This window comes from Pogona vitticeps, chromosome 6 (genome assembly GCF_051106095.1).
Source record: "Pogona vitticeps strain Pit_001003342236 chromosome 6, PviZW2.1, whole genome shotgun sequence".
NCBI lineage: Eukaryota > Metazoa > Chordata > Lepidosauria > Squamata > Agamidae > Pogona > Pogona vitticeps.
Window position 1 is genome coordinate 109,116,703 of NC_135788.1, and position 17,535 is coordinate 109,134,237.

The 17,535-nt window shown below is 41.9% G+C and overlaps 2 protein-coding genes across 4 annotated transcripts in view; one reads left to right on the forward strand and one right to left on the reverse strand.

Moving 5' to 3' along the window:
* Positions 1 to 17,535, reverse strand: part of PRKCG (protein kinase C gamma) — an 86,498-nt gene that overhangs the window by 44,170 nt on the left and 24,793 nt on the right. The window contains exons 1-2 of one of the 3 annotated variants that reach the window (XM_072976752.2): positions 6,073 to 6,210; positions 4,958 to 5,061 (exon numbers count right to left, since the gene is read on the reverse strand). The exons of 1 other annotated variant lie outside the window; for it this stretch is intronic. In XM_072976752.2, coding sequence (XP_072832853.1) covers positions 4,958 to 5,061; positions 6,073 to 6,129 — 161 coding nt within the window. In that variant the 5' untranslated portion in view covers positions 6,130 to 6,210. Of the gene's footprint in view, positions 1 to 4,957; positions 5,201 to 6,072; positions 6,211 to 17,535 lie in introns of those variants that run through there. One more of the 3 variants, XM_020792782.3, reaches the window with a different exon arrangement.
* Positions 6,504 to 16,315, forward strand: LOC110078511 (beta-2-glycoprotein 1). Its single transcript, XM_020792784.3, has 8 exons — positions 6,504 to 6,655; positions 10,867 to 11,022; positions 12,145 to 12,330; positions 13,220 to 13,331; positions 13,581 to 13,657; positions 14,086 to 14,265; positions 14,418 to 14,615; positions 15,175 to 16,315. The coding sequence occupies exons 1-8, from the start codon at positions 6,571 to 6,573 to the stop codon at positions 15,237 to 15,239; spliced, it is 1,059 nt and encodes a 352-aa protein (XP_020648443.3). The 5' UTR covers positions 6,504 to 6,570; the 3' UTR covers positions 15,240 to 16,315.

Sequence of the window (17,535 nt, forward strand, 5' to 3'; positions counted from 1 at the left end):
GTGGAGGGAGAGGGAGAGGGGGAGGGAAGGGGGGAGAGAGAGAGAGAGAGAGAGAGAAAGAGAGAGAGAATCTATCCCTATCTCTGAGGAAAGATGTGTAATGTGTAGTTTACCCCCTTGTTATGCAAGGCCCCTGGAACCCAACGTGACTTGCTTCCACACAGTAAAAACTCAAAACCTGAAATTTTGGGGTGAATCTCCCTCCATCCTTGTGCACGAGTCATCCCTACTTCCACCCATGCATACATATGCATACCACTGATTAAACCATGTTTTCAGCACTCTGACTGACCTGGAGCAGCTGTTCAGTGGGTAGCAGCATGTTACATTACATGTGCTACAGTAAGTACGGTAAAAACCACCAGCCCAGCACTTTACCATCCTAACTTTATCCCAAGTAGATCCCCCTTTCGCCTACCCATAACTGAATTACCAGGTTTTGGACTGAATATACTCAGTAGCCACAAAAGTGCTTGTTGGTTGAGCAGAAAATGGAAATGGTGAGGTTACAGAATGAAGTTTCTCAGAGGAGCTCATGGCGAGCCCAATGAACTGCAGCACTCTGAACTGCAACATTTTGTTACAGAACCCACTTAATACAATCCCACGGGAATCGTCTGTGTGCCATCTATTCACTCCCTGTCCTGTCTATCTTCCAAAAGGAGTAGGGAATAAGACTGGGTGGGAGCATCCTCCTTTCACCAGCACCCAAACAAACATTTGCTGAACAGTTCATAGAAAGTTATACTTTCCCCTCAAATTCAGAAGCTAAGGCCTCTCTGCAAAGGAAGGCAATTCTCACAAGTAATAGCCATTGACGGTCCCATCGTCCTCGAGGGCTGGGCCTAATCTTTTTGTAAAGCAACCAGCTGCCTCTTACAGCTTGTGGTAGACACTTTGCTGAACCACTCAGGCTTGATAAATATTGCACATTTTTGGTGGCGGTACTGTTAGTGTTAGCCTCAGACGCCAACAGGCTGGGCTGGCTCAAGACATTTTGCTGCCTGTGGTCAAATGGGAAAGTGCATCTCCTGCCCCCACTTCAGGGTGTGGGGTAACCAAGGCTGCCCAAATTTATGTTGGCATCTGAAGCATAAAAGCCCACACCCACATCTCCCTGGGGTTAAAATACAATTATAATATATTAGACAACTAATAATTTGCTGCTCTTTCATATTCCCTCAAAACAGCTGTTTGAAATGGTTGTCTTCCTCTGCCCCACTGGTTAGCCTTATTTGTAGAGCTAGTAGCAGAGCAAGTAGCCCACAGTTCTTCTGGGGAGGCCACTAGGACAGTGGGCTGGCTTCAAGACTGCATAACTGACGGTGTGGCACACACAAGTGTGTCCTTCCTACACATCTCTGCTACTCTCCAGCACCTGCCACCTGAGGTGGCCACCTTACTTTGCCTAACAATATAGCCGGCCCTAGCCAGGTTACTGCAGGAAATAGAGAAGAGGACATCAATAGCTTTGCTACCATGGTAAAGTATGGCCTCTTCATAATGGCTTGTAATTTTGGGATTCTACTCTTAAACCTTGGGTTCTTTCGGATGACTGATCTTCATTTTTATGTATTTATGAGTTTGCTTGTGTTAATATGGTATGATCAATGTGTGTAGCACTCTGCAAAGAAAAAGAAGGCAGGTCTCTGTGTCTAGGAGATTACAATGCAAAATTTAAAACAGGAAACAACACATGGGAGGAAGGGAGATGGGGCAAAAATGGTTGGAATTTAGTTACATGTTACATACTAAGGAAGATGTGGGGAACATTTGGTCCTCCAGATGTTGCTGAATACTCTATTTTCCATCAGTCCTGGCCCATGAAGCCACTGGTCAAGGATTATAGGAATCATAGTTTGAGAACACTTGACCACAGGTTTCTTACTTTTGCACTAAGGAAATGGGAGAGCAGGGAGTTATACCGCAGGCATAACAGAAAGTGCAGGATTAAAGGAGGGGCTTGAAGGAAGTGAGAGAAGCAGCATGAAGTGGGTGTTCTGGAAGGGGCAATACCAAGAATAATAGAGAAAGAGAAAAAGGATAGAGTCATTTGAGAGTGCAGGAAACCTTCAGACCAGTGTTTCCCAACCTTGGATCTACAAATGTTCTTAGACTACAACTCCCAGAAATCGAAGCCAGCCCAGCTAATGGTGAAGGCTTCTGGGAATTTTAGCCTAAGAACATCTGGGGGCCCAAGGCTGAGAAAACCCTGTTTTTGATGGCTGATAGCTGTGGAGCCGGAGGGGCGGTGGTCACAGGGAGAGATGTATCACAGTATAAAATCTTAATGATAACCAGGGATCTTAACAATGAGAACAATTTAATCATGAACCTCTTTCTTCTTCAGTTAAAACCCCATCCCCTTGTGTTTTCCATTCAAATGCAGAGGGATTCAGTTTCTTCCTCGTCTGTTCATAAGACTTCAACCATTTGGCACACTTGAAAGCTGTTGTTAGATGATCCTCATAACTGCATGGTTTGCCACCCTCCCAGTGGTAATATTTTTATAGATTTTTCATTTTTTGGGGATCTGTGGCCATAATAAGCAGAAAATGAATTATCTGCTGAGTTTGTCACCAGTTCTTTGAGGCAGCAGAACTACGTGTCGGAACAAATTTCCATCACTTCAGAAATACATTTGAGAAAAATATGTTTGAGGAAAGAGGATCAAGGAGGGAGCAAGGGGGATCTTGAAGTATGCTATGATAAGAGAGGACAAGAAAGGCGAAGGGAGGGCGAGATATAATAATAGTACGTTGTTCTTTAGAAAGAGAAAGCAGTGTGCTGTTATTTTGTCTGTCACACCCACTCTAAAAACTGAATTGCCATGAAAGAATACAGAAGATGAAAAGAACCATTAGACAGGAAGGTCCTAATTTCAATATCTTACTTAATATTTATACTACTCTTTCCCAGAAACCCTAAAAAATAGGTATGGCAAGATGCCCAAAGTTGTACTGTGATTTTGCTCAACCCCTTGTTGTCGTGTATGCTTGTCTCTGCAGATGCATTAAAGGGAGGAAAGATACATCATAGGGCAGGTCACAAAAAAGTGTGTGCCTCTCAGCCCTATATACACTATGGGACAAAAGTCCTAAATTGGGGATAAATGAGAACAGAACTATCAGAGATATCTCTTCTGAGGATGTGAAAGTCCCTAGGCAATATAGTGCCTATTCTGAGGTCATGGTTATCTGCAATTAGTATTTCTCTGTCCTTCCTTCCCATTTTCAAATTATGGGCCAAGAATAAGAATTCAGGAGATTATGGCTATAAAAATCTAGGGCTATTTCTAGTGTGGAATCACATCTTGCATTTCAAAAAGCACACTTCTAGCCCTCATTGTTATAAGTTGTACCACCTCCATGCACTCCCCCCTACCTTCTGTTCCTCTCTATCATCCTTACTGTTGGAACAAAAATCTTAATGATTTCCATGGCTGAATCACAGAAAGTATGATGAAGTATCCAGAATCAGACATCTTACGCAAAACACACTTAATTTGCATAATATATTCTGATATCCTTGATTCCTGATAGCAGAATTTCATTTCCTGGCAAGAAAAAAAAATGACGGAAGAGGGGTGGGGCACTGACCACACATAGCTCAGTCAAGATATTATGGGGTCCAATAAGATTATATAGGGTCACAATTGAGGAGACTGAAATAGGACCAGAGCATATCATGACACTGAAGGGTCTGTTGGATTAAAGTACAGTAACTGGTTTATATGGATCAAGGAATATGGAGGTTTTGAGACAGAGCTAGGGAAGTAAAAGAGGCAACAAGAGTTTGGGTTGCATCTTTAGAATTTATTTGGTTGCAATCCGAGGTCTGTCAGGCTACAGAGAAACACAGTGGGGTAACAGGATTTATAAAAATAAAGACATCTGCCAGGAGAAGTGGGGTGGGTGTGGGGGACTCTTCAACACAGCCATTACTTTACATCTATGAAGCCCTAAGTTTCAACCTGGGCATCATCAGAAAAGGCATCTCCCAGACAGATCCCTTTGTCAACAATGTCAAACCCCTAAAAGATCAGGAAGAAATGTCTTAGGTTCTTCCAGCCAAAACTTTTGTTCTATCATCATTCTGATCCACTCACAGGGGTGGGGACTTTACATGGAGGCCAGACAACATCCTTTTCCCATTTGCAACCCTCTCAAGTCATCCCACTGTTTCTTCCCTGTTTCCTTCCTTCTTACAGAAAATATATTAGGGAGGTAAAGACAAAATAGCTGCATAGTGTCCATTTGCAGCTCTCCCAGGTTATTGCACTGTTTGTTCTCTCTCTCTCCCCCACCCCACCCCTTCTTACAGGATATACTTAAAGAGGGAAAGGCAGAATGGTGACAGAATGTCAATGGGCTGGTAGAAGCCTGGAAGCACCTATAGGGGGACCACCGGTCAGCACAACATTGGTTGTGTGAGTAAACACATTGGGGCCAAGAACATCCAAATTCTTCATTAAGGAGCGTGATACTATGACCTGCCCAAATTTGCATCCCTTAATCCATTTTTCATTTATTATAGAGAAAAGCAAGGGATTACACAAAGCATAGACACTTCAGGCCCTGAGCACTTAAATATGCAACTCAGCAGCAGTTTGATTGGAGAGCTTCCACTAAGCCTGGCTCAAGGATTTTCCCTCCCCACAGATATAAGGAGGACTAGAAACTTAACTTTTAAAACCAAGTTTTTAAAATGAACACTTGAGATTCTCAGGATGCTGTTTTCCGTCCCTGCTACTACGTTACCAACCTGTGAAATCCGAGTGTCAAAAAAAGGCAGTTCTCAGTAGAGAAGGATAAGGATCACAGGGTTATAATATATAGGACACAGGATGCAAGCTGATACAAACAGCGATAAAGGGAGTGATGGGGTCAAAACCCAAAGACCGCAGGGGCAGGGCAAAGAAAGGCACACGTGACAGGGGGAATCATGTTTTTCTCACCAGATGAAGTCCGTGCAGTGGCTGCAGAAGGTGGGCTGCTTGAAGAAGCGGGCGGTGAATTTGTGGCTCTTCACCTCGTGTATGACCTTCTGGCGTAGCGCCCCCTTGCGGCAGAAAAGCGGCTTGGTTAAGCATTCGGTCTCCGTGGGGGAGCTCAGCAGCGCCATGGCGCCCCCTGGAGGAAGCCCCAGTGCCCTGACCCACAAGCCGGAGAATAGGCAGGGAGGAGAGAGAAGTGGAGGCGGAGGAGAGGAGAGGAGGGATGGAGGAGGCAGTGAGCGGAGGGGGCCGGAGAAAATGGGTTGTGGATGTAGGAAAGGGGGAAAGGGTTAGACTGATCGATGCCCGGGCGGCAGATCAGGCAATGATTTGGGGTGGGGTGAGGGATCAATGGAAAGCAGGGGATGGGTGGAGGAAGATAAGAATGGAGGAGCTGGTGGGAGGATGGATGGATGGATGGATGGATGGATGGATGCAAAGAAATTGAGGGACGCAGAGGGATGTATGCGAGAGGTGAATGCAAGATGAGGCGATGTGGAGAAATAGGCGGGAGGTCAGACCCACCAAAAACAAGCGGTGCAAGGAAGTGCAAGAGAAATGAAAGGGAAGGCAGGGAAGGAGAAGGACGGGGAAGCGAGGCAAACGGCAGACGAAAGGAGAAGCAGGTGAAAAGCTGAAGCAGCAGCAGCAGCAGCAGCTCCGCCGGGTGAGAGGGAGAGAAACAAACAGGTTGTGGGTTTGGGCAGTGTCTGTTTCTCGATCGGGAAGGTTTGGAAGGGGGGGGGAGGCTGAGTTTGTGGAGGGGGGGAAGAGGAGGAGGAGGAGGAGTCAGAGTTTAAAGAGGAATCGCTGGAAACGAGGCACTTCTTCTGACTATTCAGGAGCTAGGAGGTCTCCCTTCGCTCCTGATGTACGCCTTTTAATAGTCCTGGTTCTCATCACCCCCACCCCCAACGTATTTATATTAAAAGGATCTCCTGATGGGGTTTACAGGAGAATAAGGAAGCATTAAGTTGGGAGAGTAGAGTCGGGAGCAAGGACTTCGGAAGGGATCAGCAGAGAAATTCAGAATGGGGACGGTTGGGTGCTTACAGGGCAGGACGGAGACAGATTACCTGGGCAGCCCTCCTCTGGGGAAGGATGGGTCGTAAGGGTGTCGTAATAGGATTCATGGAAGGCTAGGACACCTGGGTTCATCGTCACTACATCCTGGCCACTGGACAATAGTCTGTTTTCTTACTTGGGAGTTCAGAGTTCCCTGTGACAATTCTGGAAGGCAGCCTGCCCTTTGGCAGGGTCTTGTCCAAGCTTTGTTAATGAATAACACTGTGCACAGGATAAGAGGGGAGGGGGGATACAGAGCCCTGAGAGACAGGCCATTTCTGGTTATAAGCCTGTCCCAGCAGACTCTCACAGACCTCAAAGTCCAGCCCTCCAGGCTGTCACCCACAAATCCTAACTCCTTTCCCAGGAGCAGCAGTTCATCCTTCCTTCATAAAACCCCAGGAGTGCTGATCTGAACCCTCAGACTGAAAGCTACATCTTACTCAGAACCCAGCCTTGCCCTTTCGGAAGAACTAACCAAGGAGCCCAAGTTGGGCTTGCTTGGCGTCATGTCTAAGTGTTCCTCACTGTTACTGCTGCCACTGCTCCTGGTTCTTTCTTTATTCTTCACAGAAGGCTCTGGACAAACGAGAGGTGAGTTTCTTTCCTGCCCTCGGTCTCCTCTGCTAAACAAAGTTTTCATTTCCCCTCCTCATGTCCCTTCTTTTGACCACTTCCCACTTCACCAATTGCTGTACTGCAAACCAAAACTTTGAAAAAAATGCCTTTTGCACTACAACTCCAGAAAATCTCCATGCTGGCTAAGGGATTCTGGGGGCTTTAGTCCGAAAAAGGATTCCCCCTCTGCGAATTCTGACTTGTACTAGGGCAAGCTATTTCTCCATCTAGACTTGCATAGGCTTTCCATTACTTGATCCTTTTAACATGAGATAGCAAGGATTGAACCCCAGGCCTTCTGTATGCAAAGTATGTGCTCATCTACAAGTCTATAGTCTGTCCACATATATTGTGGGCATAATGTTGTATTTAAATCACCCCATTCCACACACAGTGGCCAGGCTTATTCATAGCTCAGTCAACAATTCATGCTCATTCAGAGTGCTAGCTGTTGGGGACAGCTCTACTAGCTTTCAAAGCTAAGGCTAGAATTACTTTTAGGGAGCATCAGTGAAGGGTGAAGACTAGTATTAGAAGTGCTTCTGCAATTTCAGCACACCAGGGCATGGTTCCTTTGACTGTGTTGCCCTGATCAGCTTATATTCCTAGTAGAAACAGGCCTTCCTTGAAGGTGACAATGTTGGAAGCAAAGTTTATCATCAGCTCATTTCTTCTGCCTCTATGTGCTTTTCTAACTACAGTTTCATGACTCAGAGTGACAGGAATGAGGTGTTTTTTTCTTGGACTCTACCTCCTCTTAGAGAGAATGTGGAATGTGAGGAGCCCTGAGTACAAGACAGCTCTTTATGGGGAGCAGTTTTATTGCTCCCAGTTATAGGACTGCATAGCCAGAAAAGACTGTTTCAGCATACATTATAGGTTGCATCCTACAGTGAGGGTCTGTCAATCTGCCCTATGCCCAGAATTTGTTAATTAACTGACATGTTAAGAGTGATCCTACATAATATGCTCCCGAGACTCCAGTATAGTTATACGTAGGTATGTATCTCACCCAGCCTTAAAATGCAGAATTCATTTTCGTTTAGCCAGGAATTTTACAGGTAGAAAATTGAGTCCAGGCCCAAAGACAACCAAGTGAGAGTCTATAATAGAGCAGAGCTGTGAAATGTATTGAGTTTGTGCAGGCCTGTGTACCACATTCAAGCCACTGGGAAAGATCGCCAGGCTCTGCTTCTATCCTTCCTCCTTTTTTTTTCTTACTTCCAGCCATATATCTTTTAACTGATGTCACACATATTTTCTTTCTTTCGTTCTTCCTTCCTTCCTTCCTCCCTCCCTCCACACTGGCTAAGGGATTCTGGGGGCTTTAGTCCAAAATTGGTGAATTGAGCTGAGAATGTTAGGAGAGGGAATTGAAAAGGTTAAACAATATTGAACAAGCAGAAATGAAATTATAAGCACTATAAAAGAGATATTGATTGAAAGTATACAGCAGTTTGGAATAAAAGGTATTGCCTATGTGATCCAATACATGTTAATACCTGATACCGTTCATATGTGATTTACCTTTATGATTTACTTGACAATAAAAGACTGTTTGTTAATTAAACCGCTGCTTCCTAAGTTCAATAACCCTTAGTTTTTGCAGCACACGTGTATAACATAATTGGTATTAGGAGAATACCTGGTGGCAGTGTGAAGGAAAAAGGGCGTGATCCCTTGTGAGGGCCAAATAAAACAGGGGCCACAAGGTAGATCACCACAGTTAGTAAGACTCCTCTCATCCGGGACATCAGCTCTTTGAACTATTGCCATCGAGAAGGAGATTCAGGGTATTGAAAGCAAGGACAAGCAGATTCAAGAACAGCTTTTACCCAAGTGCAGTATTGAGTTTAAATGCGGGGTCATAAGTTTTTGGTGGAATTTTAATTGCTGGGAGAAACGGGGTATCTATATTTGTATGGTGAGTGTTGTGTATATTTTTAACTTTTTTTGTAGTGGTGTTGTCCAGTTTTACCTTGGGGAAGAGCACCTCATTTCGTTGCACCCACTTGTGAGTGCAATGACAAATAAATTTCTTATCTTATCCTATCTTATAAAAGGTACTGTAAGTATGGGCATCTACAGGGCAGCAGTTGGAGAAGACCAACCTAGTTTCATAACTACACAACTAAACTATGTGTTGAGGAACTGCATGACTGATAGGCAGAGAAATATAATCTGTTCAATAATTCTTATGCTTTTGCCTATACATTATTGGACATGCTATGCTTGCGTGCTTGTTTTGTCTTTTTATTACATATATACCCAAAGTGCCTTACCATTAAAATCTGCACAAGAATATAATATAATTAGGTAGGTTATATTTTAATTTATTGATACACAGCTCAAGCCCTTGGTTCTTGCAGGATAAAATACTGAAATAAACAATAAATACATAAATATGAGGGCATAAACAAATATGACTTTTATATCTATCTAAAACTAACAAGCAGCTTTTCATGCCAAGAATATTTTTCTCCACCTGCTGGTTACTGCTAGTAGCACAATTTTTCTTTTCACATTCAAGTTTAGAGTGGCATGAAAGGATCATTCCTTTGAAACAGATTTTCTTGAAAAGCATTAAAATCTACTAACCACACACACCTTCTTTTATTAAATGCATGCCCTTCCATACAGAATATATTTAAGGTGCAGTCTTTATGTCTCTTAAAACATGTGTTTCTGACATCCTGGCAACCATGGGTCAGAAGCAGGACCACAAGCATTAACCAGTAATCATGTCTATTTTATCCATTATGTGAAAAATTTAAATCAGCTGATTTCTGCACATCAAAAGCAAAAAAACATGCAGGAGACCAGGTGAGACTCTTTTCAGCCCATTTGGTATTGGCAACCCTGCTCGCAATTAAAATAGGATTAAAATCTGGTGCCACTAATGTATAGAGGAAGTAGAAAGGCAAATCCATATTTGGACTGCAAGTACAATCAGGATTGTCCGCACAGGAGAGGAAAAACTGGGAATTTAAAATAAGGCACAGCCATTGATCAAACCAATCAATCTAAACCTATAATGGGGGATGCCAAACTTTCTTGTGTTCAAAATTTTAAAACATGAAGATGGGAATTCCCTTGAAAACGATTTCAGAAGGCCACAATTTTTTAATTCTATACATCAAGATTTCTCAGACTTAAAGTACATGGATAAAAATCCAGTGAACGTTTTGCCTTTAGAAAACAAACAAACCAAGGCAGGCTGAGGGAAAGCATTTTCATTCATGCAATCCTTCAGTCTACTTCAAAAAATGTATTCACTACCTATTATTCCTTGGATCTAGGTTTTTAAAAATTATATTGTGTTGGGTTTTAAATAATTTCTATTGTAGATGATTGTAGACTCCCATATAACCTGATATAATGAAGGGAGATAAAGATTGTTTTTTAAAAAATTAAATACATATTGAGGATTACGGTACTTCTGGTTGGGATCTATTATGTAATAACACATTGTTCACTTAACTAATAACCCAGTCTATGTTTGCTGTATTCCAACTCTGATTCAACATATATATTCAAATAACAAATAGGGGAGAAATAGTGTTTCTTTTGTTTTCAGTTTACATTAAGCTTCAGTTCGATATCTCTTTTGATGGCTATTCTCAATGAACAGACTCACATGGCAGGAATCAGAGATACTGCAAGGCTAATGGGGCACAGCTTCAAAATTACCATAGGTTCAGCTGAGGGACACTTCAGAAGTACATACACTAGGAGGAAATGAGCCAAGACGCCTAAGTCTCCCACACAGTGAGCTGCACCTCAATCGTCGGATCCCAGTCTTCCCTACTCAAGGGAGATGCACTGTAATCCTTTTTAAATTATCATTTCTCATTTTGCTTCTGTATAAATAAATAAGTACTGTATATGCAATTTTATGCAAAGTAAGGTTATTTTAATACTGTTTTATTGGCAACGGATGTACTTCTTTTTGGTGATATGGGCATGGCCACCCTAATAGTTACCGTGAACAAGAACATACCACTTACATTTTCCATGTAAGGCAACAAAATATCTCAGGCTACCACAACAGAGAGGAGGAAGCACTGATATGCCAACTATCACAGCAGCAGACTTGTACAATTTGTACAGTCCCCTCTTGCCCATTTCCAGATCTCATTCTACAACAGCATTTTAAAGAAATCACTTGCCTTCTATACTTTTTCCAGCCAGGAATTTGACTGATCCCAAATGTCCACCCCGGAACAAGAACTTTGCAGGAACGACAGGACACATATGCCAGAAGAGCTGTGAACGCCGTAGATGCGCAAGAAGCAGGAACTGCCTATGTGATGGACACTGTGGATTGAGCTGCATTTCTGCAGGTAGAGATAAGGGATACCGGCTGTAGACTTCAGCTGTGTTTTCTCACTGAAACACCCAAATACACACATATATACAGTATATTCACTGAGAATCTGGTGTTCTTATGCTTTCTTCAGATTCTACAGTACCCACCTTCCAGAAAATCAAAAAACCATGGGCCATCAAAAACATCATTCAACCTAATTAAAAGCTGAACTTTTTTAAAAAATTGCAACTCCCAGAATCCCCTAGTCCACATTAGCTACATTGAATGGGAGTTGTGGGACGTATGGTCTAAAAAGTTAAATAACAAGGCTCTAGTCCTTGAAAGTAAACACGTTGACCCCCATAATCTACAGTACAACATTACAGTCTTCATTACATAAGGTTTCTCTCTCTCATGCACATCCCTAATCGCATTCCACTTGTGATGAATCCAGAACAGCTGGTCACAGCCTCTCCCATCTTCTATTTCACAGAGTCCTTTTATGACTCCCAGGTATCTCAAGCAATTAATGGCCTGCATTCTCCTGTCTTTCAATTTGGATACCCAGGCCTGAAGTCAGAAATTTGAGTTTGGGATGTCCTGAATACAAAAAGAGTGTTCACTTAGATGAATGAAAACTTCATGAAATCTGATATTTGAAAATATAAAATAGACTCTATGTCTTCCACCAGGAAATAAATAAGCATGTAGGCAACACAACTGTGACCTGATATGATGAATGGCTAGTCACTACCTATGTAAGGAAAAGAGGCCAGAGAGGCTATTGGATGTGCAGGGCCATGCTGCTCTTCTTCTCCAGGCCCAAGGAGACCTCGTTTCTATTCTTTACAGACATGTTATAACTGGTATATTCCCTCCCTTTTTTTTTTCTTGCAAAGCTATTCCAATCCATAGATTTCCTTAAATTAGGATTGGGCAGAGGCACACCATAATAGCAGAAATCCTTGCTTTGTTCTTTCTCTTACAAGAACACCTTGTCTCTCATTAGGAATCCAGGATTGCTAATTCTAAATTACTTTTCCAACTAAACCTACTAGACTTTGAAAAGTAAAATGTCTCCCAGCCCCACTGATGACACATTCATAAAACCAAGGAGTTCCATTATCCACCATCTTTCTTCCCTTGTTTTTCCAAGGCTTGAGTTGTCCTTGGCCAGTGAAAATTCAAAATGCTGAGACACAACTGGCCCAGGAATCTAATATGTTTGGGGACTTCATGAAAGTGGTATGTAAACCTGGATTCAGAATGGCTGATGGGGAGGACAGAGCCATGAGTCGCTGCCAAGGAGATGGGAACTGGAGCTTCACTGCACCTTGTACAGGTAATCAACTCTTCCCTACCAATGCTTTCTACATGGGGCTGCCTTCGTAAGCAATATTGAAGCTACAGCTGGTGCAAAATGTGGCAGCCAGGTTTGTCTCATGAACTCTGAAACACGTTTACATCTCCCTGATACAGGCAGGTCCACATTGGCTTCCATGCCAAATTCAAAGTGTTACTACTGACCTATAAGGCCCTTAATGGTTTCAGATCTTGTTACCTGTTGGAGTATCTCTCCCTAAGATTGTCTACCCAGTCCACCTGTTTTTCCCAGGCTTTACTGTTGTGGGTGGCTACCCCAAGAGAAACCTGGAAAACAACTACCAGGATTTTTCAGTGTTGGGCCAATGTTCTGCAACATATTACTTGTGAACATACACCAGGTCCCTCTCTTTTCACCTTCAGGAAGTGCGTGAAAGCCAAGCTTTTTAAGGGGGCCTTTAAGAATATCCTCCCCCATGACAGACTCACTAACCAATTAAGTCTGAATTTAAATTTTGTTTACTATTGTTTCCAGTGGTGGTGGTATCTGTATTATTTGCGTGTTTGGGCCATGGTGTGTGTGAATTTGTTGCAAACTGCCACAGTAATGGCATGCTGCTAGATTAAATGAATGAATGAATGAATGAATGAATGAATGAATGAATGAATGAATGAATGAATGAATGAATGAATGAATGAATGAATGAATGAATGAATGAATGAATGAATGAATGAATATCATCAGGAGTTACACCATAGAACCAATTTCATAATCACCTCTGCCCTAAAACCTTCAACCAGTTGAGTACCATCACTGATACACAGTGCTTTCACCATGACCAGGAAACACTCAGTCTTAATCCAGTAAATTTAAACATACCTGCCATGCATTTTCCTCTTTTTCTCAGATGTTCTTGATCTCTCATATTTTTGCACACCTCCACCAAAGATTGAAAATGGATTCCATGAAGATGGCCTTTTTACCATAGGGAAGGAAGTGCGTTACTGGTGTGATTATGGGTGAGTCAATTAGAATATCTTCAATTTCTTGATTAAAGGCAACCCCCAAACCCTGACTACTACACACACATGCCTTATTATCCCATTTCTACACTCAGGTTATGGACAAATATAGCCTCCTTACTTCTATACACCTCTCTTACAAAAGACATGGCCAAGACATTCCCCAACTTATAAAACATCATTAAGTGGAAAGATTGAATGAACCCTCCCTCTTAATATCATCATCTTTTGTTCCCTACCTCATAGATACCGTCTAGAAGGGGCCAGCTCTCTCTTTTGCCAAGAGAACAAGGAATGGTCACATCCAGCTCCAACCTGTCACTGTAAGTAGTCAAAATGAAGAGAAATGGGGAAACAACTTTTTTGCTTCTTGATCAGGGTCAAATATCAGTGTCCTGTTCCTTAGTTACCCAGATTGCACAACATTTATCTTAAACAGGGGGTGTCCAGGAGCTTGATCTGAAGGTAAATTGTGAAGTCTGAGTCAAAAACAAATGCCTGCCTACGTATTTATTTATGTATATGAACATCACAGAACTGATATATCAACCCACTGACCCTTCTAGCCATTTATCTGGCTTACTCTGTCCCCTGGTAAAGCATCCCTCAACTTTATGCACATTGTTCTGTCCACATTTCTTTCATCCATTTGTGTAGGTACCTATCCATTCACCCCTAATCAGCACATCCTTCCCATAGATCCATACTCTCGTACATTCAATTAGAACTTCATTTTTTCCTCTCTCCCTAGCTGTTAACTGCTCCCGTCCCCCCAATGTTGCTCAGGCAACCCTAGTTGCTGTGCACCAGTCTGAATATCCAGTGGGAACCGTGATCTATTACTTGTGTAAAAAGGACTTCTACTTGGATGGCTCCAACAGAGTTGTCTGCCTGGAGAATGGAAGCTGGTCCCAACTACCCTACTGTAGAGGTACTGTCCTAATTCCCGCAACCTTTTAACAATATTTAACCAACCTATCTGTTCAAATCTACATCCCCTTTCTCTTTGCCATTTCACATGTGAAGAGCCAATATATCTCTGTTGATCCCATTTAACAGACTGTGTGTTTTTCTCCTCTACAGCTCGCTGTCACATCACTGCCCAGAGGAGTCGGGTGGTCTACCATGGGCGCAAGCTCTGGATCAATGAGATTCCAGATGGTTTGGTCCATCATGGTGAAATTGTCAGATTTTTTTGCCGTAGTCAGAACAAGACATGTAGTTTTAAGGCAGAGAGCCGCTGTTTCGATGGTGTCTTGCCGTTGCCTGACTGCTATGATGGTGAGACCCTGTACAAAATAACAAAATATTTGAGATTGGGATTTGGTTCTGAAGGTAGTTATTGGTAATTGTGCAGTGGATACGATGGGCACAACTCTGCCAACCAGGTCCCTTGGAATATGTCTTGGAAAATTCTGGCTGTAGGGAATGCAGTTTAGAGCTCATTCTAAATAGTGTTCCTGGTTTAATGCTCTACTTCCAGATTTTATCTGAAAGATTTTAGTACCTCAGTCAAAAGAATTCACCAGTCTGTACAGATGCAAAAACTCCCATCCTTATTATAGCAAAATTGTGCAATCAGTACCCAAAATAACTAAAACATGTTTGCATAATTAGTTGCAGGTTTCTAATCAAATAACTTGAGATGGGAAATGCATAACATAACATTTTAGCCTTCCTACTTTAAATCCTGTATAGAAGATTTGCATTATTTCCTGTTTGAGGAGTGGGTAGAGAGGTGAAGGAGACTTACAGATATATGGCTGGGAAGGTTATTTTTAATTATTTTAAAAACAACTTTTCAAACATATTTAGTGAACCTTTTTCTTTCTTCTTACAGAGCCCACCTATTTGCAATATCACTTTTTCCCCAAAAGAGTTGTGTCTGAAATGCCATCTTGTTGAACACAATACAAGACATCAATTTCCCCTACAACATGCCTCTTTCTCCTTGTTTTGGCTTAAAGGCATCCTTGAGATGCAAAAAAGATAGATGGAAAAGAGAAGAATCAATACAAGGAAACAGAAATCCACTACATTTAAAAGAGAAGGAAGACCCAAGAAGTTAGATGCTGTGGATAATATCCTAAAAATCAACAGCTAGACATTTTATATTGCTCTTTGGTGAGCACAGAGATGGTTTGTAGGCCATCCAAACTGATACATCAATTTCCCCTTACATCTAATTTATCTTACTTTTAGGGGCCATATGGATGGATTAGTAAGTCAGCACCAAAATAATGATCCCACCAGAGGCCTTTTTAAACATGACGGCAGCTTTATCTGAAGTCCACAAAGTGTAACGATGTCTAGTGACTTTTTATAATGCAAGTAAAGCACTGAGTGAACTTCTGCATACGTATAAAGTTAACTGCAGTCATCCGAAAAAGTAGCCCTAGAAGAACAGATCTGTACTGTTACTTGTCCAGATGAAACTGCTCAGCCTAGAAAAGCAATAGCCTTCTCAGCTTTGTGAGCATGTGAAGTGAAGGCAGAGTAAATCTGAATCATTAACTTTCTGCTGTGCAAATCATAATTTTTGGAGTACATTAGCAATTTTGATACTTAGAAAAACATTCCTCATGGATAAAAGAGATTGTACCAAAGGAAATGAAGAAGAAAAAAGAAAAAGAATTCAAGGTTACGGTCCTTTTGGGGAGTAAACCCAACGGAACTTGGTGAGAGATTTGCTTTGTGGCAATTATATATAAGATATTTTTTGTGCAGCAGCCGAAACAATTGATTGTGACCTCTGGTTGGTTTTGCTACTGCAAACAAAGCTGATATCAGTATTAAAACTGGGGAGGCACAACATTTGCAACAGGTTGCGCTGTTGGCATGTGCATGACCAGCTAAAGGTATGAACATTAAAATAAAGCAGAAGAGAAATAAGGCTGAGATGAGAACAGATTTATAGCAGATAACCTTGGGCATTTGTGTAAATTGACTTGTACATAATAAACTGCACTTGTTATATAAAATTGTGACCCTATGCTCACTGGATGCTCAGGAAAGCTATACAAGTTACATGAGTTGCAATGGTATCATTTATTTGTTTATTATATTTTTATATTCTGTATACATTATATTATGTCACTAATGTTACTCTGCAGTAGCCATGTCTGCTACTAATTTACAATTAAAGAAGGCAGGGCCTCCTCATAACTAAAGAACTACAGTATCAGGAAAACATAAGTGTCTTACAGTATCTAGCAAGGTGGAGTGCGCAAAATGACCAGCTGTACGTCTTAATGTAGCCTTCTTTGCCCTAGTCCCTTCCAGATGTGTTAGACTACAATGCCCATCACCCTCAGTATTTACACTCACACATTTGCACCAAAAATAAAGACATATGCTTCCTACTCAAGAGATCTCATACGTAGATACCCTGAGAAAGTGAACCCTGAAGCATGACAATATAAGCAGTTTTCACTGTCAGTTTTTAACAAGGCCTTCCTCACTTGACAAATACCAAGACAAGAACATGGACTAGGGAAAAAAGCAAGTGCTGATGAGAAAGAGGAATGCACAGTTGATGAAAATTGTTTTCTCCATTAATGAATTTTCATGCAGGAAAAAAAGGGTGCATTCAATGGATTTTTCGTATTTCAGGCAGCTCTTAATGACATAGGGTCCATATTGGGATATGAGATGGAAAAGGCAACAACTGGGGGAGGCAAGCAAAGTAGGTTCTAACCAGAATTCATTTCCCCTCCTGTTTCTTTCTTCATGCCATGCTTGGCTTTCCGGTCAGCCATTTTGCCATATTCTCTCCTAGCTTCAACTCGCAAAATGGCTGATCTGAAAGCCAAGCAAGTTTAAGCTACCTTTCCAAAACATGGAGGGGAACACTTGATGAGTATTGTGTGCCATTCCTAAAACCCTCATCAAAAAAGAGTGAGAGATGCAAGTTACAAAAACAAATAGATATGGGAAAACATTTGGCAGAAACTTTTCTCTCTCCAAGTGCTCCCCAGTCATGTTCTGGCTGTTGCTAGGCAACACGTTTCTCTTCCCATAGCAGTGATGGCAGCTGGCAACACAGGGGATAATGAGGCCTGTCCTTAGATGATAATAGAGAACATGGCCTGCTGGGAGAAATTGTTTCTGGGTTTCTGCTGAAAGCCTCAGAATGACTGTAGCCAGTTGACAACTGAGATCAACAGAAGCCATAACTATTAACAATGCCAGCCCAACCTAT